Here is a 24,270-nt window from a genome sequence, read left to right on the forward strand (position 1 = left end):
ACGCCCCCCTCGCTTTTCTTCTACAGAATTAAGCAACCATTTGTTTTTTTAAATAGTTTTTTTTTTTTTTTAATTCTGCGTTCTAAATATTGTTTTAAATATGCTAATATGTCTTCTTGCTCATACTGATCATCGTGGTTTCGGATGTGACAGGGTTGAAAGAACATCCCTTTTAATATGTTTTTAAAATTCATTAAATGAATATTAAATATTTCTAATAACATGTAGATGTGTGTTATGTCAAAGAGAAATAGGCATTATAAATGTTGCAATGTCTCAGTAAAACATTTCGTAATATTCCATACTCAAAATATCCAACGTAAAAAGTCTGACACGACACCATAAAAGTTTACGTGTGGCAGAAGAGCCATAGATAAATACGAATTTGTTAGTGTTGCCACTTTCTCATTCGTCTTTGTAATTAAATTGTTGGGGGGTTTTCACGAATAGCATTATGACAAAGCAATCGAAATGCCCAATCGATTATAGTCGAGTAGGTGACAAAATGTCGCATCTTTCCAGCATAAGGCTCCAGCGAAGTCTCTAAATAAAAATCATACGTATTAAATTGTGGTACAACAAAGGGGTGTGTTTGTGTGTATTTGTATGAGAGTAATTGTAGAGGTGTGTTTGTGTGGGAGTAAGTGTGCATGTGTGTGTAAGCGTGAGCATCATAAAATAGCAAATGCGAGCGTATCGCAGCCAGAAAGAATGAGTCTTAATTTATTTTAAAATAAATTAAGGGGCATGTAAAATATATCAATTGATGAAAAAAAACATTATAGTTTGAGCAAGAACGATAGAGGAAAGAGTGTTGTGCATAGTTAGTGCTACAGACTAACAGATGGAACAAATACTTACTTCTTGTCACGCGAAAGGGAACATTTAGATTAATTTTGGAGAGTAGGTTAAAAGCGACTTACTTACCTCAAAACAGGGTCGATAGTGTTTTGTAATTGCTCTATAGAATTTATTGCCAAATGTATCAACAAGTTAATAAAATTACAATAATAATAAATAAAAAAGACCATTTGAGTGGAAAAATTTAATTCGTATAACTTGTCGCATTATGCGGAGCTGCCGCGCTCTGAAGCCAGAGTTTTCCCGTAAGTCAGCGCCTTCCTCAGCCTCTTCCAGAAGACGCCCCTCTCCCCGGCGCTCTTGGGCCACACAATATAAGTCTTGGTCATCATCAGATAGTGCAGAGTATTCGGCCTCCGTCTCTTGGGAATGTCTTCCAGAAGCACGAGGATCAACTGCTCCCGCTTCGTCTCGAGCAATCTGAAATGTCCACGAAAGAAAAACCCTCACAAAGACTGCCTTTTAAGTTGTTACAATAAAATTAAAGTTTTTTTTACAACAATATTTTGAGTCTATCCATCTCACGACGCTGCAGGAACGGCGAGAAAGGGGTGACATACGAGATACTCAACAGTCACTATAGCTGCCCAAATTTGGCTGCAATATACCATGTTCAAGCTTAAACAAGATTCCCGTCTTCGAGGCCACAGTCTCAGGCTGGAGAAAACGAGATTCGATCTAAATCCACGGATACATTTCCTGAGCAATAGGGTTGTTCTACGACTGCCATCACGCCATTTCCCCATAGGGGTAGGCAGAGAGAATGGACCGCCACACACGTCTATCCTGGCATACAATCCTAGCTTCTTCCACATTCATACATCTTGTCGTACATGCCCTTTGGTTCTGTCTGCTTTTGACATGACCAGACTTAAGATTTTGGTTTATCTGATCATGCCACGTCTTCCTCGGTCGTCCTCCTCTCACGTTACCGTTCATGGGGAGGTGTATCATTTTGTTCTAACTATCTAAAACACTAATACATAATAATTAAAAGCAGTTGAGGGCAATCTAAGTTATTATTACATATTTTGTAAAGGAAGACGGTATCATTTATTTATTTATTAGCGGACACTGTCCATGTATACAATTTATAAGGTTTAAATATTACAATAAAAGAATAGTTTAAAACATTTTTAAAAAAGAAAGAAGCATTGACAAACATAAGGGACATCGAGACAAGATCTGGACTATTTATTTAGTGCTCGTTTAAATCGTTGTAAACTTAAACCAAAAAAGTCCAGATCTTGTCTTGAGTTAACAATACGACAAAAGCGGGTCATTGGAGAATTTAGGCCATAGTTTGTTCTATGCTGATCGATGAACAGTACTTCATTGTTTCTCAATCTACGAGTCCGAATATTGAATTTTACTTGTCCCAGTAATGATGGAACATCGATTATACCATTTAGTATGCCGAACATATATATGGAGTCAATATTAGTTCTACGTTTTTGTAGACTAGAAATATTTAACATTGACTCTATTTCAGCATAAGAATAATTATAATCATCGATGATTCTTCTAGATTGTAAGATATCGATTTTATAATGTACTGCAGCTTCTTCATAGTTATTGAAATGTAAATATTGACGATAGTTTAGGTGATTCAAATTTTTTTTTTTAAATTCTTTCTATTCTCTAAATATATTTGAAATATCGAGGAGACCAGACAGTGGAACAATATTCAAGAATACTGCGTACATGTGCAAAATAAAGTGTTTTTAATGTCTGTGGATTGTTAAAAGGCTTACAGACTCTTATTATAAAGCCCAATGTTTTGTAAGCTTTGCTTACTGTCTTCTATATATGTTCTTTATCTGTTAATTTTTTATCCAAATATACTCCAATGTTTGATTATGTCCAAATGCTTGCAGACTGGCTGGATTTCCTCCCTAGGGAGTTGTTCATATTTAAATTTATTTCAACAGAGAGGGAAAAAGTTTTCGAGAAGAAATTTGGAAGTCTAGGCATTTACAGGGCTTATGACCTGTCATTGGCTGGTTTAAGTGGCCACTTTACACACTGTGTAACATTCACCATTCTGCCCATGTTTGAACATCCACATTTCCTCAACTCTTCCATCTGCCAGTCTGCAAGCATTTGGACATAATCAAACATTGTTGAATTACTACCTGGTAAAAGAAGAAGTATAAAAATTGGAAAATTGTTTCCAGGCGTTGCCTAGTAGGTGATTTGGTTCAGCCGGATGAATCTCACCCACGTGATAAAGGTTTCAGCTCTTTCACTTCACAAAAGTCAACAGATGGAAGAGTTGAGGAAATGTGGATGTTCAAACATGGGCAGAATGGTGAATGTTACACAGTGTGTAAAGTGGCCACTTAAACCAGCCAATGACAGGTCATAAGCCCTGTAAATGCCTAGACTTCCAAATTTCTTCTCGAAAACTTTTTCCCTCTCTGTTGAAATAAATTTAAATATGAACAACTCCCTAGGGAGGAAATCCAGCCAGTCTGCAAGCATTTGGACATAATCAAACATTGTTGAATTACTACCTGGTAAAAGAAGAAGTATAAAAATTGGAAAATTGTTTCCAGGCGTTGCCTAGTAGGTGATTTGGTTCAGCCGGATGAATCTCACCCACGTGATAAAGGTTTCAGCTCTTTCACTTCACAAAAGTCAACAGATGGAAGAGTTGAGGAAATGTGGATGTTCAAACATGGGCAGAATGGTGAATGTTACACAGTGTGTAAAGTGGCCACTTAAACCAGCCAATGACAGGTCATAAGCCCTGTAAATGCCTAGACTTCCAAATTTCTTCTCGAAAACTTTTTCCCTCTCTGTTGAAATAAATTTAAATACTCCAATGTCATTAATACAGTCTACTTCAGTAATTTTGCATGCATTTATAAGATAAAAGGATGGTATTACTATCTTATTTCTGGTAAAGGTCACTTTGTAGCATTTGGAGACATTCTCTTTAGAGGTTGTCAATATCTTCTTAAGATTTAATTTTAGTAATTAGTTTCATATCGTCAGCGTACAGGGAAAAAAGACCAATTCAAAGCAGTAAAAAATATAATTTATGTAAATATTAAAAAGAAGAGGACCTAGAATCGATCCCTGGGGAACTCCTGAGAGGACATATTTAAATAAAGATACAAACCCAACTGCAACTATGGTTTGAAGTCTTTTTTCTATGTAAGAGCAAAACCATCGTTAAAACCGTTATGTTTTATAATACATTTAAAGCATCCACTGAAATAGCATTTATGTACTTTGAGCTGAGAATATTGATTTCTCTTAATTTAACAAGGGGCTCGTCGGCCCAAGTCAAATTTAACGAGAGGCTCGCCCAAGCTCCCTGCAGCCCCCCCCTGATTATAATTCTATGGTGTGACGTCTGTTTGGTACGCGTAATGTATTTTGATTAGGAACATTGAAGAAATGAAAAGTGAAATAATGTACCTGTGTTGAGCAAGATGCATCTCGAATTGGCACCAGTGACTCAATAAAAATTGATTCGACACGACCATCATAAGAGTGCGAGATCGGTCCATACAAGATATTATATTCTCCAGAATTGATAGTCCAACCTGAAAACCCCAAAACTTTATTAGAATCAATTATACTATTATTCTAAAGATGATTGATTTTGCCAATCTACTTGGTCCGGTAAAATTAGGGTGGGTAGACACATTTATTATTTCCCTCTTTGAGTGGTGACAAAAGTTGATCAGCAACCAGTAGTCTTTGGGTAAGTCTGCTGTTTTTGGGTGCGCCGCCGGTGACCGGCCTTGAGGGTCACCTGGGGGCGTCCTGGTGCTCCAGAGAGTAGTAACCAACGTTTCCTATCACTGTCGACATAAGGGGGTTTGAAATGGGTGGTGGATTTGTTTATTTATTTTATTTATACTTCCCCTTGTCCCTCCCTTGTAGACGATGAGGGGGCTTAGAGCGACAGTGAAAGGGACATTAAAAGTTGTAAATGTAAATATTTGTTCGCGCTTTTCCTCACTGAATTTGGTTGGTAGAGGAAGAAATATTATCAATTCGCAATAAAATATAATGCTCGCTTGTTTGAGTGAATCCGAAGAAAGACACCCAGTCTTTAAAACGAATTCGGGTATGTGGTGAGTGCTTTTAATAAGATCTGGTGGCTTCCAAAAGGAATTACAAGACTTTTAATGCGAATCGACCACGTCTAATCAATTATATCTCAGTTGGTGAAGAATTCAATTCCGTTTTTTTCAATTCAATTTTTTTCAATTCAATTCATTTTTTCAAATATAACATATGCATTACAAACATAAATTCAATACGTACATAATATAAATAAGAATAAAATACGTGAAAGAGACTCATGTCAAAGTAGTAGGAGAATCCTGCTTCGCAAAACCCCTTCGGATACATGGAACAGATCAACATCCAGAACGATGTTGTTCAGCATAGCGGTAGCCCTTTCAACAGGCAGGGCGGTCCCGTATATCGGAATATAAAAACAATTTATGCTGACGCTGTCTTAGGTCAAGAGCATACAAACCAATTCTCATCATAATCTCAGGCTTATCGACCATACTGCGCAACAATCAATAAAAATGTGTAGTCAATGCACATTCCTTCTAGTCTCTAAACTGTTGTAGCCGAGCATACCCTGAAGAAACTCGGTCGGGTAGAGCCAAGGATAATACTCGCACTCTCTCATGTAGAGATGTCTCAGAAACTTTTTTTGGATTATCTCTATCATAAGAGAGTACTTCAGTTCATGTGGTCCCAAAAACATCGAGCCACTCTCGAGTCTAAGAGTTCTCAGTCCGCGGGTATTTTCAAAAACCCTGGCAGTACGCAAAACAAATCCTAACATCTTCAATGCATTACCACTATATGTGTTCATGAAATGATAGGGTGCTCACTAATCTAACGCCCAGATCCTTAACATTGGATGGTCGAATCGGATTCTGGTCATTCGTTTTTAAGCGAAAAAATAGAGTTTTTTAGGCTCTAGTGAAAGACGTTCCATCTTTTCCTTAATCAAATGAAGTACATGTTATGTACTTCTGGATGGCCTTTTAGCTACCAGAATACAGAGAGCTCCATCGGTCAGCTTTTCTCGTTCGGTAACGGGCAATTCCCCCTTGTATGTGGGCACCGCCAAGGTGACTTATGTCCTCAGATGTGGTGTGCGGTTTGTGGTGGGTACGCTGGCACATTCTTAATACATGTTAATGCGTAAATGGTGAAAAGCTCCTTTGGCAAGGGTCACCCTCGGTCATGGCAGTGAGGAAAGATTAAATAAGCATCCTTACCTGGAAATCTCTCTCGTGAAGACAAACGCTAACCGGAGTGTTGCTTTCCACCTCCGGTAGTAATTCTTCTAGCACCCACGGCCGATCCTCGTCGCAATAACTGACGAACACGTCGTATGTGAAGACCTTTTCCGTATCTAAAAACATCGTAAAAACTCACTTTATAACCACTAAGCTATCTTGCTTCTTGCACAAACATGTTTGTAATGACATATCGAATGACTGAGTGCTTGGCCACAGTGGGGAGCGTTTGCGTTTGTAGTTTGACGCGGCGCAATCCAGGTGCTCCAGCGCACGGGTTTTATGGGTTTTGATTTGATTTCTTAAGAAAGAAGAGGAATGATGATTTTTTGTTACAATTTTTTTTTATTTGTTTATTTTCCATACATATATATAATTACAAAAATACACTTTGGAAAAATACATCTTAAAATTAAGCTATAACATGAATTGGAAAAAATGCCCACAAAGACTTCAGCGTCTGAGCGTGGGCCATTCCTTTTAATTATTAAAAAGTTTATAGCATATAAATATGGTATGACATGACCATGAAAAGAAAAGAAAAGAAAAACCAAATTAACATATGCTGATATTACGAAAACATGATTTAGTTGCAGTATGCATTTTTTTTTGTTGAATATGTCTATCTATTCCTTCCATGCTAATCCAAGACCTCGAACCTGCTTTAAACTGTACCAGTGATTTAATGTTTTGTAGTTCCTTAGTTAGAAGATTGAAGGATCTTGGACCAACATGTGAGGAGTGCCTCTGTGCGAACTTAGTTCTGCAACCTGGAACTGACAGTACACTATCGGATCTATTGCTAATACGATTATAATTATTACTAAACAATTCCCTATTCAAGTAAGCATATTTCAGGCACTGAAATAAATATAATTTTCTAAAACTTAGGAGTCCACTCTCTGCGTATAATTTATTACTAGGAAATAGTCAATGTTTTTTGTAAATTATTTTAATATTACGATAGGATTATGAGGTTTTGATAAAAAGCTTACCATTTATGTTATTGTCTTTCCCCATGACGCTCAAAACAGCCGCATTCTTCAACATCATGAAGAAATATCTTATGTACCATCTTTTCCAGAAGGCCAACGCGCCCAGAGTCACAACCAGCGCCAGCGCTATCAAGAACAGCACCAGATGCATCGAGTCGTCTATTTCTTTCCGGTCCTTTTTCGACTTCAAACTCTTCTGGCACTCTGCGATGCCGTAATAGTTACTCGGCTTGTTGGTTTTATACTCCTTGCAAAGATACGGGTCGTCCATCTTGTCCAAGAGGTTTGTGGAGAAGTTCAGCAAATGTTCGAAGTTCGGCATACCATCGTCCAAGCTTGGGAACAACGGATGCTCCGTGAAGTTGTACATCTCAGAGTCGTTTAGCTTGTTGAAATTTCTGTTCCGCGTCTCCAGAACCTTGCTGTAATAAACGAAGGCGTTGTGGAATAAAATTCCCTCGCTCACATCCGAGAAGCTGGTGTTTTCGTGCCCCGGGAGATGCGAGGAATTGTCGGTTTCGTTGATGAACCAGTGCGGGTATATTTCGAGTTCCCGTTCGAGGCTGCTCAGTCCGTTTTCCGTGATTTTATAGTAGAACCCTTTCAAGTTGCAATTGCATACGAAGCCGTTGTTCGCCAGACTCACGAATTGTACAGATTTAAAGTCCTCCAGCATCCTCGGCGTCATGTTGTTCAAATTGTTCGAAGCGAGCCGTAGAATGTGCAGGTTCCTCAGATTATACAGTATCGGGCTGTTCCAGTTCGTGATTCTGTTGTTGTTTAGATCTAGGATCATCAAGTTCTTTAGATTCGCGAACTTGATGTCTTCGATTGTCGAAATGTCGTTGTTATTCATCGACAGGACTTTCAAGCGCGCCAGCCGCCAGATGAAGGTGATGTCGTGTATCCCGACGCGGTTCGCGAACAGGATTTCGAGCGAAGTTTCGATCCCGCTGAACACCTCGATACCGAGACCGTCCAGAGCGAAATTGCCAGAAATATCCAAGTACTTCATGGTTGTGTTTGTAAATAGGCCTCTGCCCACTTTCGGGAACCGCGTGTAGCAAACGGACAGCCTTTGCACGGTGGGCCCGAGAAAGCCGAACACTTTGGCGCACGTTTGTACGATCTTCGTGAAAGAAAAATCTAACGACACCAGTTTCTTCAAAGGTTCGAATATTTTATTCCCCATGCTCATACCGTCAATGACGTCCTTACTTTTGTCTTCGTTTTCCGGTATCGTGTTGTAGCTGAGGTCCAGGTGAACCAGCTCCGACAGGCCAGAGAAACACCCGTCGGTTATTTGGTAAATCTTGTTGTGAGATAAGTAGAGCCGACGCAAGCTCGGTAGGGACTCGAACGTGTTGGGCTTGAGAGTGAAGATGCTGCAGTTTCTCAGGTCCAATTCGAGGAGTTCCGGAAGGTTCAAGTTTTTCAAATCGTTGACCCAGTTTGTATTACCTGAAATAAAAAAATAGCGTTGGGCAGATTTTTCATATAACACACAATTAATTGATTTATAAAGAATGTTAAATTTAATTTATGTTTAAAGCATTAACATTGTGATCAAACGTTTTAATTAATATTTGACGCTTTGAAAAGCCTATCACTCCCTCTCACTTCTGTTCAATACTTCATAGTCCTAACGCTCCTATATACCTGTGTGAAAAATTTCAACGCTTCTCTTAATACCCATCCACAATTCCTCTTTCTTCTCCAACTCATATAGTGCGGTCATATAATGCGGCTCGACTGTGGAATCATCTCCCATCCACCATCAGAGATGTTACTACATTATCTCTGTTTAAATCACGTCTGAAGAAACATCTCCTTTCTCTTCCTTAATCTCTCCTCCTTTCCTCTTTCCTTTATCCTCTTTTTTCCTTTTTCCTATTGAGTAATAGTTTTGATTAAGGGTAATTTATAAACATATACGTTTATTTCTCTATTTATATGTCTTTAGTTTTTTAATCTTTATTTTCTATTAAATATATTCTAAAACTTGAATTATTAAAATAAAACTATTTTTTTATTGATTGGTTGGAAGAAATTGCCATTTGGCAATAAGCCCGCCAATGTACAAATAACATTATGTACAAAAAGTTAAAAAAATAATAAAAAAAGCAAATAAAGCTTTGAAAAATAATATTCCCCTAATAATTAATCAAATGGCCTCGCGGCGTAGTGGTCAGCGCGTTTGCCTACCACGCAAGAGGTCTCGGTTTCGATTCCCGACACGTTTGATATGAAATATTTATTTAAAAATTTGTTTTCACACTAGAATTTTTCATAATCCCTGGACTGGTACCCGAAGCGTAAAACGGATCATCTTACCTTCATGTAACAAAGATGAACAAGATACACTGCGATTGGTGTACCAATGCAGTGCCCTATGCACTATTAGACGCGGAAAGGGAATGGTGATGAAATAATCAAATATTTTTCAATATAGCCCATTTTTTATTTAAAAATTAACCCTTCGTATAACGTTCAGCTTCTTAGCCCCTCCCCTTCCTACCCCACCCCACACACTCTGCAACATATCACTAAATGCTATTTACTTCATTTTAGTGCATTTTCGGAGATGGTGGTGTTTGCATCTTCTTCAACTCTGCGTGTTATTTATGTATTTTTTCATAAATACCATGTTTACCACGGTGATGATTAAGGTAAAAGTGTATTTTAGTATTTGCATGGTGGTGTAGTGAGTGCCCTGACGAAGAGACGAGTACGTTTCGAAACCGATAGGCATTAAAAGTCGATAAGTGGTTAAATACTAATATTTGCTAACATTAATTAACGTACGTCGAAATGCCATCTCTCAGGCGAATGTGTGGTAAAATTATGTACGATAGATGCACAATGTTGAGATCCGTACCTTATGTGAGGCTGAGACAAGCATTATCGACAAAATCAAGAATGTAGTTCTGCGCTGGTTTGGACCTGTAGAGCGAATGGACAGCGAAAGAACGGCTTAGAATATTTACAATGCGAATGTTGATGGATGCAGAAATAGAGGAAGACCGAGAAAGACACGGCATGACCAAATCCAACAAATACTCGAAGATGGACATGTCAAAAGTCGGAATAACGGCGCGCGTGCATGAAAGATGTATGAATGTAGAGGAAGCGAGATCTGTATGCAAAGATAGAGTGATGTGGCGTTCTATCCTCTCTGCCTTCCCTTACGGGGAAACGGCGCGATGGTTTGTTGTTGTTGTTGTTTAATTAAAAAATAAAATTTAAATTTATTTCAACAGAGAGGGAAAAAGTTTTTGAGAAGGGAACATGGAAGTCTAGGCATTTACAGGGCTTATGACCTGCCATTGGCTGGTTTAAGTGGCCACTTTACACACTGTGTAACATTCACCATTCTGCCTATGTTTGAACATCCATGAATGTTACACAGTGTGTAAAGTGGCCACTTAAACCAGCCAATGGCAGGTCATAAGCCCTGTAAATGCCTAGACTTCCATGTTCCCTTCTCAAAAACTTTTTCCCTCTCTGTTGAAATAAATTTAAATACGAACAACTCCCTAGGGAGGAAATCCAGCCAGTCTGCAAGCATTTGGACATAATCAAACGTTGTTGAAAAAATAAAATAATCAAAAAGTAAAATTTATTTGGCGTTTAATAATCAGTGTGGCCATAGATGAAGCGCAGATTAGTCGCATGCCAAAAATACGGATGTACAAATGTAGTAAAATTAATTAGTTTTAATAGTGTGTAGCAGGGGCGAACCGTGTATAGAAGTGATTATGCACAGCTTACCATTATATTTGACTTACCATAATAATGTTTTATTGTAACTTTATTTACAGAAAAACAAATAAATAATTACCATTTATTTTAAATCATTTCCACCGTTTGTATTTTTATCCTAATATAAATATAAATATTAATAAAGCGCGCCCAGCGCCTGCGGTGAGCCAAGAAACTAGCCGATTATTCCAGCTTATATTTTCATACAAATAAGTATACTATATTTTTAATGTCTTAACCCCAGTGCGGGTTTCTCCTAGATTAAACTTGCAGATTACACAAATTATTTGAAGATTCTTGATTTGGAAAACAGTATTTCAAACATTGTTTCTTAAGGACTATTTTTCTTTGACATGGTACTTTTGACATAAGACCATAATTACTTTCATGCGTCATATTGCGGGACATAAAGCGCTCCACGCGGCCGTTTTTAGCACTAGTAATTACTAGAACAATGCGGCCAGTTGACATTTCAATTTAATACCTAACATCGACTGAATTCATAGTGGTATTTTTTTATTATTTTTTAATGAATTATATATTAAAGTAATGGATAATATATCTATATAATATAATATATCACGAAGTTACATAGTTTGAGTTGATTTCATGGATGAGAGTTGTTGTATCACACAGAACCACAGAAAAATATCAATTTATAGTATATAATACTTACATTTTATTATGAACCTCCTATGTAGGTACAAATTTATGTCATTTTTTATAGCTTACCTGTAAATAAAATCACCATTCGCCACTGTAGCCCAGGGATGGTATTCTTAATCTTCTGTACCCCCTAGAGAGAGGTTTATTTGAGGATATTTAATTTTAACGTACTGCTAATTTTTTCTTTATACAATGGCCACACTGATGATTAAACGTCAAATTATGTATAAAACTGTTAAAAACGAATACAATTTGGTCAACTTAATCAAGTGTTTTGGATCACATGTTTGATTTCACGTGTTCATTTTTATTTAAGGTTTGATCATCAGCGTTGCCAGATATGAGGCAAAGTGTAAACGCTTGTAAAAAATAAAAATCCCCAAATTAATCACTCTCTAGGGGGTAGAGAAGATTCAGAATACCACCCAGGCCCAGGCTTCTTATGCGCCACTGCGAACTCACCTAATTGATTCATGTCGAAGTTGCCGTTGCTCTTGGGCAGCTCCGTAAAGCCGTCGGCGTTGAACATGACGACGTACTCTCTGCTGGTCCTCTGCATCGCCGAGTTCTGGCCGAAGTTGTTCCCGAAGAAGGAGAGGAATCGCAGCTCGCGGAAGTGCACCGTGCTCGTCCCGTTGCTGTTCAGGTAGAAGAGAGGTATCCTGAAAATCAAATGAATTTTTGTAGCACCGACTGTGTGCTTCATAGTTACATTTTAGGGCTCGTCCAGGGTGCAGGCCTAGCGCGGTGGCGCCGGCGGGCGCGGGGCTTAAGCGACCGACAAGCGATTGGGCGTCCTGCTGGTCAAGCGACAAGCCTAACGGACCTATCTAGCGACAAGTAATTATATACAGGGGTAGCAGACCAAAAAAACAATCTCTTATTGTTATTTGACAGTCAGCTACTGGCAAAAGTTGAATAAACGGGATGGCTTGCTTAAAATTAACACAAATAGAGAATAAACGGTGAATTCTGAGAAACGGAGACTGAACCCTGCATTTTTTTTACTATATAGTATCTAGTATCGGTTTAAAGTAAATTTGAATTTTCCGTACGACAACTTACCGTTTGTAACCACTTTTTTTTTTCTCGCAGGGTTTGTTTGTGGGGGGGAAGCCAAGACATATGTGAATTATTATTGAAAGAATTATTATATTTTGGTACATTCTTAACATTATGGGGTAAGATTATGCGAACAATTAAATCAATACGATGATTTATAAAAAAGTTATCAAAAAAAATATGTTATCTGGGGTACCCTTGATACCCCCCTTGGGCCCGGAAGGGTTGATAAGCACCGTTCAATTTTGCAACACCACAAAATCGATCCTGAGTAGCGCCTGCTATCGACACTCAACATGAACTATCTTACTTTTACTGTAGTATATGGGCTACGCCATCAATGTCTTCTAATGTTTATGTTTATTAATGTTTGTCTTATGTCTTCATATTATTATATCGATGTCTAATACACTAAATTGCGTGTCAACATGGACAAAAAGGTATGGTTTACTGATAAACCCATCTAAAACACAAATTATGTTTGCGGGTAGTCAAAAATTGCCTAGTAAGTTAGACGTATTTTCACTTAATCCTCTTAATGTCAATGGTACCAATATTCAATACAGGAAATCCGTAAAAAATCTCGGAGTACAAATGGATGAACATCTCTGCTGGCGAGCTCGTACTAATGAATTAAGCGGCAAAATATTTTTCAGTCTACACTCACTTAGAAGGTTGCAAAAATTATTACCCATTAATACTAAATGCACCCTTGTACAAGCATTACTACTACCCATTCTAGATTACGCTGATGTTTCCATGACTGATTTAAGCTGTGAGCAACTCGATAAACTCGAACGACTTCAGAATACATGCATAAGGTACATTTTTGGTCTTAGGAAATGTGACCACATTTCTGATTATCGTAGGCAACTGAAATGGCTCAAAATTAGACAGCGGAGAGACTGTCACTCCCTCTCACTTCTGTTCAATGTACTTCATAGTCCTAACGCTCCTATATACCTGCGTGAAAAATTTCAACGCTTATCAGTTCATGGTTTACCTCTTCGTTCTAATTCTCAAGGCACTCTCTTAATACCCATCCACAATTCCTCTTTCTTCTCTAACTCATATAGTGTCCATGCGGCTCGACTGCGGAATAATCTCCCATCCACCATCAAAGATGTTACTACATTATCTCTGTTTAAATCACATCTGAAGAAACATCTCCTTTCTCTTCCTTAATCTCTCCTCCTTTTCTTTTTCCTCTTTTTTCCCTTTTCCCATTGAGTAATAGTTTTGATTTAAATCAAGGCTAAGGCCATTTAGAAACAAATACGTTTATTTGTATTTTTATATCTCTTTATCTTTTTAATACTTATTTTCTATTAAATATGTTCTGTAACTTGAATTATAAAAATATTTTTTTTATATTATTGGTTGGTTGGAAGAAATTGCCATTTGGCAATAAGCCCGCCAATGTACAAATAACATTATGTATAAAAAGTCAAATAAATAAATAAATATTATGATGTTCACATCAAAAATATTTAATCAGTTCAACATCGATTTTTAAGAAAGACAGGCTGGAGGTTGGGCTTATCCAGAGACCAATATACGTATAATGAGTTAGAAACTACCTTAAATATATTTTCTCTTCGAAACCGTCGAAATAAATCTGACTTTCTAGTCCTATTAAAATTCTCAATTAACTCTTTGATGCGCCTGAACTACTGAGCGCAATAAAATGAAATATCCCAACTAGAAACCTCAGACAAAACTTATTCTTTCATACCGATAACCATAGAACTAACTATGGTTTCCATTCCCCTATGCCCAGAATTCTCAGGTCTGCCAATAAACATACCAGTCTTGATTTCTTTAATAACAAGTTGTCTTCTTTCAAACAATCACTGAATCAAATTCAATTATAAACACCTCTCTCCCGCCTCCACTCCCACCGAGTCTACTATATACCATTAAGTCTTTCTACTTTCCTTTATAATAATTTTAGATGTATAAATATGTCCTTAAAAATGCCCATTGGGCGTATGTATAAAAAAAAAAGAGTATTTCATTTATTGGTTGTCGGTCTGTGATTGCATAATAAATGTAAACAACGAATGTCTTGAACAAGTAGAAGGATTTGTGTTCCATTTGTGTTCGCTCAATCACAAATAACTATCGACGTGCTTAAAAACATGCTAAGCATTTGAGCGATCACAATGAACAATAATGAACATGCGTAAGTTATCGCAGTCATAACTCAACGCGTGAGTAATCTCTAAGTCAACGATCGTGTCGGTTTGTTTTTTCCTTATAAATAAATACAGTTCACTGGCGAAAAATCGGCGTTTACTACAAAAAATAATACAATATATTGCGTTTGCAAAATACGAGTAGCAAGGAGTATCTAATACAAAAAAGTGAAAATTAAATTACAATTACTATGTCGACTGCTTTTATTGACATTTGGCTTGCCAACCGCCGGCTAAATGCAATGAATAGCATGATAAATAATAAATAATTTAAAATAGCAGTTTTGGAATATTTTCCACGTTTGCAACGGTGAAATTCAAATATGTGATTGCGCAGCAGGATTATACGTCGCGAAACCTTAATATATCGACATTTAATATAAGGTGTTCACGAATGTTCCATTGTGATCGCGAATACGATAAACAACCATGGCGAGAAATTGTTATCACGTCGCTTATTAGCACGTCGATAGTTATTTGTGATTGAGCTACTGGGGGTCGGAATATAGAATTTTACCTGTCCCAGTAATAATGGCACATCGATTATACCATTTAGTATGCCGAACTTACATATATATTAGGGTGTCCCAGAAAAATTAAAGTTTTATTTTTTCAATGCATACCCTCTAATTTTGTTTGAATGATGTCAAAACACTTATAAATAAAATTTCACGTAAATTGAATCACGGCAACCCGTGCCGACTTGCATCGGAACTTGTCAGAACTTACATAGTACGGCGCGCGCGAACTAAGTGTTAATGTGCTTGTTATATCGTGTTTGTTTATATTAGTGAACGCATTGCTTTCGTTGTGTCAACATGTCTGTGGAGTTACGCAGTTCTAAAAAGGAAATATTTTTGGTTGGGGATATGAAACATCAAATTACAGGTTCTAAACTTCCTTCTAATGGACAAGTGCTGGCGGTTTTATTTTATAATATTCGCAAAGTCAATTTAAGCGTCAATGAAAGTGCAAATCTTACTATTCGTGAGTGCATTATTTATTGGGAAAAGGCGCGTATACCGACTAAATCTTTACCTAACTTGTTGCCAAGATTGGAGAAATTTGCAAAAAGATGCAAACAAAATTCAAGATGTGTTTGAGCAGCGTCGACAAGAGTTTGTTACAAATACAAAAAAAATGTTTGATATTGCACATGCCGATGCGTTTCAATTAATATAGATAAATGAAGATAAGATTTTCTTACAAAAGCAGAGAGAGCCAGGACGACCCGGTCATTTAGCTGGAGTGGACAAAAAATTGACCGAAAAGGAGGAAAAGGCGACTCTTAGAAATATCCAGGAGCAAAAGCGGCTGGCCACTTATTTGTCATCCATAACACTCTCTACGTCTTCTCATGAGCCATTACAAGAAACTTCATATTCTGATTCTGAAGTAACGGACTTACAAGAAGATTTGTCCATTCCAATTGAGAGGAAACAGCCCGATACTATTAAAACTTCTGTGAAGAAAAATTTCGTTACTCCGAAACTGGTGGCGGCATTAGACAGGTGTCAGTTAAGTTTGAGAGATTCTGTCTTTATTATTGAAGCAACTATTGAAGCACTTGGCCACAACACTGACGAATTTCTTATAAGCAAGTCCTCCATCCAAAGAATTCGTAGAGATAAGCGAAAACAGCGCGCAGTAGCTTAATTTTCAAAACGATGTACCAGATACTGTAACTGTCCACTGGGATGGAAAACTGTTGCCGGCTTTATATGTTCGCAAATCTAAAGAGGAAGGGTATGCGTGTCTCAATCTGTAAAAAAAAAATTGCGCTTATAGTCTGGGACACCTATATATAGAGTCAATATTAGTTCTACGTTTTTGTAGACTAGAAATATTGAACATTGACTCTATATCAGCATAAGAATAGTTACCTCTCTCTAGTCCGAGCATCCACGCTACTTCTCCGAATCGCGAATACGATAAACAACCATGGTGAAAAATTGTTATCACGTCGCTTATTAGCACGTCGATAGTTACACATGTTGTTTACGAAGTGGCTTCGGGTGGATTCCGAAGCATTCCGAACGGAAAACGCATCGGGTCTCTAGAGTCTCCACTCATATCTATTACTCAATCGCCTCCCCGAGCCCAGATAGTTGAGCAGCCCGCGTGCTAGGTAAATTGTCATTACCTGTCGAGCCCGTTTCTGGCCAGGCTGAGGAAGACCGTCGCTTCCAGACGCTCCAGGGTGAAGGGCAGCGTCCACCCCGGCAGGAGAAGTTCTGGATACCAGTTCTGAAGCTGCGCGTACTCAGAGCGGTTTATGTTGACCGCAGAACTATTGACCAGCATCAGACGAAGCTCGTACACCTTCCCCGGATTCGAAGATATGTCCATGCTGATGGATTCATCTGCGCAAACAAATAAATAATAAACATAGGCATTTTGAAGTTTTCACTGGGCTGAATTGAAAATACAATTATAAATTTAATTTATCAAAATAAAATAAATAAAAACGACCATGTTTTTACCTAAACCTGCAATCTACACAACTAATAATTAGCTAGGAACATTGTTCAAAAATCACAAAGACAAAGTCCCCGAATCTGCTACTACTACTACTACTACCATCATTCCATTTTCCCCGTAGGGGTAGGCAGAGAGAATGGACCGCCCCACACGTCTATCTAAATTATAAAAACTAAAATAAACTTTAATATTAGAGTAAAAGAACACTTAAGGTCTAAATAATAATATTTTTTCTGAATTCGCAAACCATCTGATAGAAAATAATCATAACCTCAATAAAGACACTGGATTCAAAGTACTTCATGTTGAAAATAAAATTAGACAACTTGGAAATCTTAGAAGTTAAAAAAGCTATTCATAATACCAAAAAAATATATAAATTTATTTGTTAATTTATTTACGGTTATGTGAACCTTTTACATAATTACAATAAAACAAGTGAAAAAAAATTAGCATAATATTAAAAAATAACAAAAACATCGTGAAAAGTATAAAATGGTAAACAGTATATATACACGACACCTCGCCGTGCATACAGTTGAACTGTAGATAGGAGGTGGGTCTGGAGCTGCTATTTGTCCGGCTATCGGGTGATAGCTTTCTTCAGGCTGAGGCTTCAGTTTTCTTCTTCAGAAGGGGCAGGCGGCGACATCGAAGGCGGAGAGGGCGTAGATACAATAAAACACAGTCTTGGTTTATACACTATACACAATTTATTCATGACAAAAGCAGGGGTTCTATTAAGAAATTTGTACCGTGCCGCAGTCGGGCACGGTACGAGACAGCATACATAGGCCGTAAGGGAGAGTGAGAAGGGGTCGGACTTTCCCGGCTTACGCCGTAGCACGCTCTCCTATTGGCTGGACAATTTCATATATTGTTTTTACACTTATGCTTATGAGATCTAATAACTCCCTCGAGATGAGTTTGACATATAAAAAGAGTATGTAGGCCTCTTCCCCGTATCTTATTTAATGTACAAATGATACAGGGAAAGGTCCTACATACTGAGAAAAAGGGTGACATGAGTTATAAGAGGATTTGACAGGGTCTGTTTCCCCGCAATCTGATACAAATATGTGGCTAGGGTCTCGATATTCTTACTTCTGCCCCTGCGAGTGACATAATTAACCGTCTTTATTTAAGGGGCAGCTAGTTAGATTACAAATCGAGACTCCTAGCCGAAAATAAACAGGAAAACATTACATACAAATATTGACATAGAAACACTGGCACCGCACACTCTCGTCCGAGCGCCATTCGTCGCCCTAGCGGCCACTCGGGAAGCTTCAGTCGCGGCCGGGGGTTCGACCGCCTCTCCGTGGTCATTCCCACCATTTTCCCCGTGCAGCTACCATCTTCGCCTGGGCGCCCGCAAAAGGGCCGCTCGGCTTGGTGTCGGTGCCTAATGTTTGGCGCTCGTTCGCCGCGTCACAGGCCGCGTTGTACGTTCCCTCACCGCACGCGCGGCGATGTCCGATACAGTATATTTAAATAAAAAAATAAATATTATATCTGTAACCAATATAAATATTTGCCCATATAAAAGAAATGTATGTTAAAGAAAATCGCAGTTTTAAAAAAAAGATGATAAGAAAAAAAAGAGAAAAAAAAAGAATGTGCTTTAAAAGAAAAGTTAAAAAGTTTACTTCGTGGTTTATATAATTATTAATACTAAACAATAATGAATTTGAAATTTAATTTTACCCACAAGAGTAAAGAGTTAAAACAAAAAAGAAGAACTAATCATTATTTGAATTTTTAATTGTTCATTCTTTTTAAAAGCGCAGGACTTGATCATCAGCGGCGTGGTATAAAATAAATCTAAATCATCACTGTATTGATTTGCGCAATTGCTGTGATCGCGAATACGATAAACAACCATGGTTAGAAATTGTTATCACGTCGCTTATTAGCATGTCGATAGTTATTTGTGATTGAGCTACTGGGAGTCGGAATATAGAATTTTACCTGTCCCGATAATAATGGCACATCGATTATACCATTTAGTATTCCGAAAATGTATATGGAATCAATATTAGTTCTACGTTTTTGTAGACTAGAAATATTTAACATGGACTCTATGTACATCGGCATAAGAATAATTACCTCTCTCTAGTCCAAGCATCCGCGCTACTTTTTGAAGCGAGAGACGTTGGGCTGATTCTATGTGATTTATGCGATTGACATACAATGGAGACCAGACCACAATTCTAGAAGGCATATTCTAGAAAAGGGCGAACAGATGAGCAATAAAGAGTTTTGATTGTACGGACATTAGTAAAATCTGAGGATATTCTGTTAATGAAGCCAAGTAATTTCAGTGATTTATTTACTGTTTTATCTATACGCTCGTTGTATGTCATTTTATAGTCCAAAACAACTCCTAAATCTCTGATGGACTTAACTACATCAATTTTGGAGTTTCCTATTAGGTACTTGAATTAAATCGGTTGTTTTGTTCTATGAAATGCATTATTTTGCATTTTTTAATATTTAATTCTAATTTATTGACTTTACATTGGTTAAAAGAGTTAATGTCTGATTGAAGAAGAAAGCAGTTTTGTAAAGTTTGAGTTATTTTGAGAATTTTGCTGTCGTCCGCGAATAGCTAAAAGCGAGACGTAGAGAATGATTTAGCAAAATCGTAAATTAACTAAATTAAAAGCAGGGGTGCCAAAAGGGTACCCTGAGGTACACCCGTTGACAAATAGATAATACGAGATATAATAAAATCTTTTTGGTTCAGTATAAATACAAATAAAAAACCACTGAACTCTTAATTTATGCTTTGATTCACCTAATGAGGAAGTTCAGTGCAAAAATGAAAGGTCATAAGTAAAGTCCTAGGCGTCAATCCTTTCTCAAAATGTTTTCCCTCTCTGTTGAAACAAATTTTATTTTTTAAATTTATTTTTGTACTGCAATACTTACTTAAAGATGGATGCAACTCCCCGTTCGCTTGCACCCAACTTTGTACGTCCGTAAAGGACCCCAACAGGCACGGTTCGTCTTCGGGCAATCCCTCTGCGTCGATTTTGACGGACATCAATATTAACAACAAAACAATCACTTGTATTAATGACACTTTTATGAACTGCATATTTGACACTTTTTTGACCTGCATATCTGACACTTCTTCGACCTGCATATCTGACACTTCTTTGACCTGCATATCTGACACTTTTTTGACCTGCATATCTGACACTTTTTTTCTTATTGAGGCTGCTATTTCACTGGAATTCAACTGACTAATTTGCCAAACATCTTTCGAAATATTGAAAGCATTTTTGTATCTCGCGTCAATATTTATTATTCGACTTATGTCCATCTTGCATTCGTGCGAACAATTTTTAATAGTGTCAGTTTTGTCCATTTTGCGAATATGTATTTTAAAATTACATATTTTGTTTTATTTTTACATTTTTTCACTGTGTACCTACATATTATTTTACCATCATCATTTCCCTATCGCATTCATTGGTGTATAGGGCACTGCTTGGTAATCAAATGTCAGCTTAACTATCTAAATATTTTTTGTCACGAAGGTACGATGCTTGTAATCTTGTGACATTCAATTATTGCGATGTAGAACCTTTAAACTTTACTGGAATAAAAAGTATTTTGATTTTGTCAAAATTTTTGTAAGCATATATGGATTTCACCCTCGGGGAGTTATTTAGATTAATAAATATATTGGATAAGATTCTAGATTAAAGAGGATGGAATACGGATTCTAAATCAGGGAGAAGATTTTGTATATTTGGGAGTATGTTTACTAGGGGCGGAAAGACTGAGAAAGATATTGAAAGGAGGGTGAGTGCCGGGAGCAATTTTTACCGCGTGTAAGAAAACATTTTTTACATCCGATTTTCCTATAGTCTTTAAAATGTAACATGATTAGAATGACAGTTGTCAGAAAAAGTGACGACATAACTTTGTAGTAACTTCAAAGGAGTTATTTATATTGACACACGAAAAATCATTTGTATCTGGCGTGTTAATTAATTTTTTTAATACAATGCTTAAAACATAAATCAACATTAATGTATAAAATCAGCTCTAAAACTAAAAAGAAAACTAAAATAAAGATAATTATTAATGATGTTCTTACAAGGTTACATTATTTTGCAAAAAAGTTAGAGATGGGACAAATTGATCGTTGTAAATTGATTTGTCATCTAATCTGTCTTCTTCTTCTTCTTCTTCTTCTTCTTCTTCTTCTTCTTCGTTTTTTCATGGCCTTTTCACATCTCAACTCGGGTGTTCTGGCCAGTGTCGAGTATTTTTGTGTTTTTTTTTAAATATATATACACATGTGTTAGTAATATAGTATGTACAAGTTAGTATGTTAGTATTTAATATAATATATACATATAATAATAAAACATATTTACAGCTTTACACCATTTACAACTAGATATTTACATAGGATTTTAAATACACGTTTATTGGGTGGGGACAGGAGAGTTAGAATATGAATAGGGAATGGGATATTAATATCAGAGAGGTCGGATAGGAAATCAGGATAACAATCATTTATGGGGCATCCAAAAAAAATATGGTTTAAATCTTCCTCATCTAGCTGACATTCGCAAATGGCAGAGTCCCGGACATGGATTATGTCAATAATTGTGTTAAACACCACTATAATAGGCTTGTTTTTTCGTTTTTTATATCAATTTTCGGATACAGAGTTTCATGATTGCATGAAAATCGATTTGATCAGTGATCAGTAATTTCCCATCACGAATGAAATTAGTTTGACAGTTGTCATTCTAATCAAGCTTTATTTTAAGGACTATAGGCACTGAACGGTCTGTTTCTGGACAGATACTTGAAGCGTAAGACCGTCATGCCTTCATGTGTAACGTGTATTACCTACAAATTAACGATCGCTGACACACTATGATTATAGTACAAATGCAGTGCCCTATGAACCTTCAGTTGCAGTAAAACAATGGTAATGTTGAATGTAATAATCTGCACAACACTTTTTTAACCTTCAATATGGTTCAATGTTGATTTGAATACAAAATGGCCGCGATTCAAACTGTCAGTTTGACAATAGCACGCAACAACAACTGAATGTTTTGCTATCTGCCAGATAATGTAATCAGTTATCAGACGGACAATTTAATATTTTTTGCATAACATCAGATTCTGTTGAACAGGTAGCTATTTTATCTTATCATATTCAAGGATATAAAGTCAATTCAAATCTTAAATGTGATTATAACATTGACATATTAATAACACACAGATATGCCCTGAGCTATAGAATTTAAAATAGTCCAGAAACCGCGTACGCGCATAAAACAGAAGGCGACTAAACTTGTTTTACGTTTTGACCCATTAGTTTTTTTGTAGACGTCGCTCAGTACGCAACTGCCGATTTGAATTCAACTATGCCGTGTTGTGTCGTTTTAAAATCGTCGTTTAGGCGAAGGTGTTTATTTTAAATTCTGTAATGTCCTGCCGGTAAAACAACTTTGTGACTACAAATTGATTGTAGATCACTTCGTTGATCCGGAATATAAAAAAAAGAGTTTCCCACACTCACAACACTAGATTAAAAACTAAGGGCTCCCTGTTTGTTCCCCGAATTACAAATTACTTCGGAGAGCGAACATTAAATTGCGTTGTTCCAAGATTGTTCAATGATCTCCCACAAACCATCATTAACATGAAAGATCTTTAAATGAAAAAAAAGAACTTAAGAAATATCTTCTAGATACTTTATAGTGCCTGTTTATAAATAAATTTGTAAAATATAAATAAAATAAATGTAATATAAACCTGTCATAAAAAAAAATGTGTCCCACTGAAAAGTGGGTAGCAAATTCTTATATGTATTTTTTAATTATAAAATAAACGCTGCTCTGCAGCACTGAAACTGAAAAGTGTAGAAATACTGCTGATACTTAAAAAAACAGGATGGGATCACATTTCATATCCAATTAGCAAATGCATGTGTAAGTAGCAAATGCATTACTTAAAAATTTAATTATTTTTCCATCTGTCAGATTGTCGAAGAAATCAAAATGGACATTTCGTTGTTGTTGCCAGAGTAGTTAAATTTTTTACGCTAATATACTATATAATATATTATTTAACATGACATAAAAATATCTGTTTTATGAAAAATTAAATTTGTTTAAGTTCTTTTTTTTTTTTTTTTTTAAAAGAAAAAGAAATATTTGCGTTCTTATGATTTACCCAAATATTTAATTTTGAGGGCCATTCTCAACGAGTTGTAAATAACTCACTATTAGAAAATGGAATCAAGTTGGGGTAGAGTGGGATTCGAACCACGGACCTTTGGTCTGTGAGTCCGAGACACTAGCCACGGGACCACAACCCGACTTCATTCATTCAATTACTCTTATTAAATGACCATTTACTCATCTACTCTGTTGTGTCAATCAATGTTTCCGCGTGTACAATAAAATTTAAGGGAACTTTAAAAAATATATTTATCTTACTTTTTGTGCTATGATTATATTTTTCGCAATATGTCAACATTACGTGGCGACTTTACGCATGCGCGCGGTGAAAGTGGAGCAAAGTAGGTGGATTTTCAGACACAGTCCGATGTATTCAAATGTGGTTCAACGCTCCCTCTGGTCTATTCTTAATTCTATGCCCTGACCCCTCAAAAATAATGACACTTTTATCATCATCGTTTCATTTCCGCTCCCTAGTTGGAGCATATGGTATCCATAAAGAGCCTCCATGCATCTCTATCGGCTGCCAACACCTTTGCGTCCTCCCAAGTCACTCATTGTGTACGGTTTCGTAATTTTACCCGCCTATTGATAAATGTAATAATGAATAAAAATATTATTCATGAATCCACCCTAAGTTTTTCTTGGTGCCGTGGCATGTTTAACCATCGACTTAATTGGCGGATAGGAATTTGACCTCTATTTGTTAATGAAATAGACTCGAAAATTT

The 24,270-nt window shown here is 36.8% G+C and overlaps 2 protein-coding genes across 5 annotated transcripts in view; one reads left to right on the forward strand and one right to left on the reverse strand.

Annotated features, from left to right (window-relative positions):
* LOC148273512 (dynein axonemal intermediate chain 7-like) overlaps positions 1-24,270 on the forward strand; it is a gene marked incomplete at its 5' end in the record, with an annotated part of 53,890 nt that overhangs the window by 11,755 nt on the left and 17,865 nt on the right. The window lies entirely within an intron of this gene.
* Positions 1,031-22,427, reverse strand: Toll-9 (toll-like receptor 9). Of its 4 annotated transcripts, none has more exons than XM_088238606.1 (8): positions 22,255-22,427; positions 20,248-20,752; positions 16,976-17,195; positions 12,035-12,234; positions 7,145-8,605; positions 6,129-6,265; positions 4,291-4,418; positions 1,031-1,281 (listed from the first exon to the last, which is right to left on the reverse strand). In XM_088238606.1, exons 2-8 carry the CDS (start codon positions 20,687-20,689, stop codon positions 1,068-1,070), a joined length of 2,802 nt encoding a protein of 933 aa, XP_088094732.1. In that variant the 5' UTR covers positions 20,690-20,752; positions 22,255-22,427; the 3' UTR covers positions 1,031-1,067. The 4 variants fall into 4 exon arrangements, with proteins under 4 accessions (XP_088094732.1, XP_088094730.1, XP_088094731.1 ...); XM_088238604.1 differs by having other exon boundaries at positions 22,317-22,389; XM_088238605.1 differs by having other exon boundaries at positions 22,199-22,345.

Source organism: Micrasema longulum, unplaced genomic scaffold, assembly GCF_059751315.1.
Source record: "Micrasema longulum isolate JH-2025_06_02 unplaced genomic scaffold, ASM5975131v1 h1tg001928l, whole genome shotgun sequence".
Classification (NCBI taxonomy): Eukaryota; Metazoa; Arthropoda; class Insecta; order Trichoptera; family Brachycentridae; genus Micrasema; species Micrasema longulum.

Excerpts from the sequence above, each read along its gene's own strand:
- Toll-9 (XM_088238606.1), bottom strand. The coding sequence starts at position 20,689 with ATGGACAAAACTGACACTATTAAAAATTGTTCGCACGAATGCAAGATG. Across the intron at positions 8,606-12,034 it reads CTTCGACATGAATCAATTAG|GTAATACAAACTGGGTCAAC; the intron begins GTGAGTTCGCAG and ends TTTTTATTTCAG. Across the intron at positions 4,419-6,128 it reads TTCACGAGAGAGATTTCCAG|GTTGGACTATCAATTCTGGA; the intron begins GTAAGGATGCTT and ends TGGGGTTTTCAG.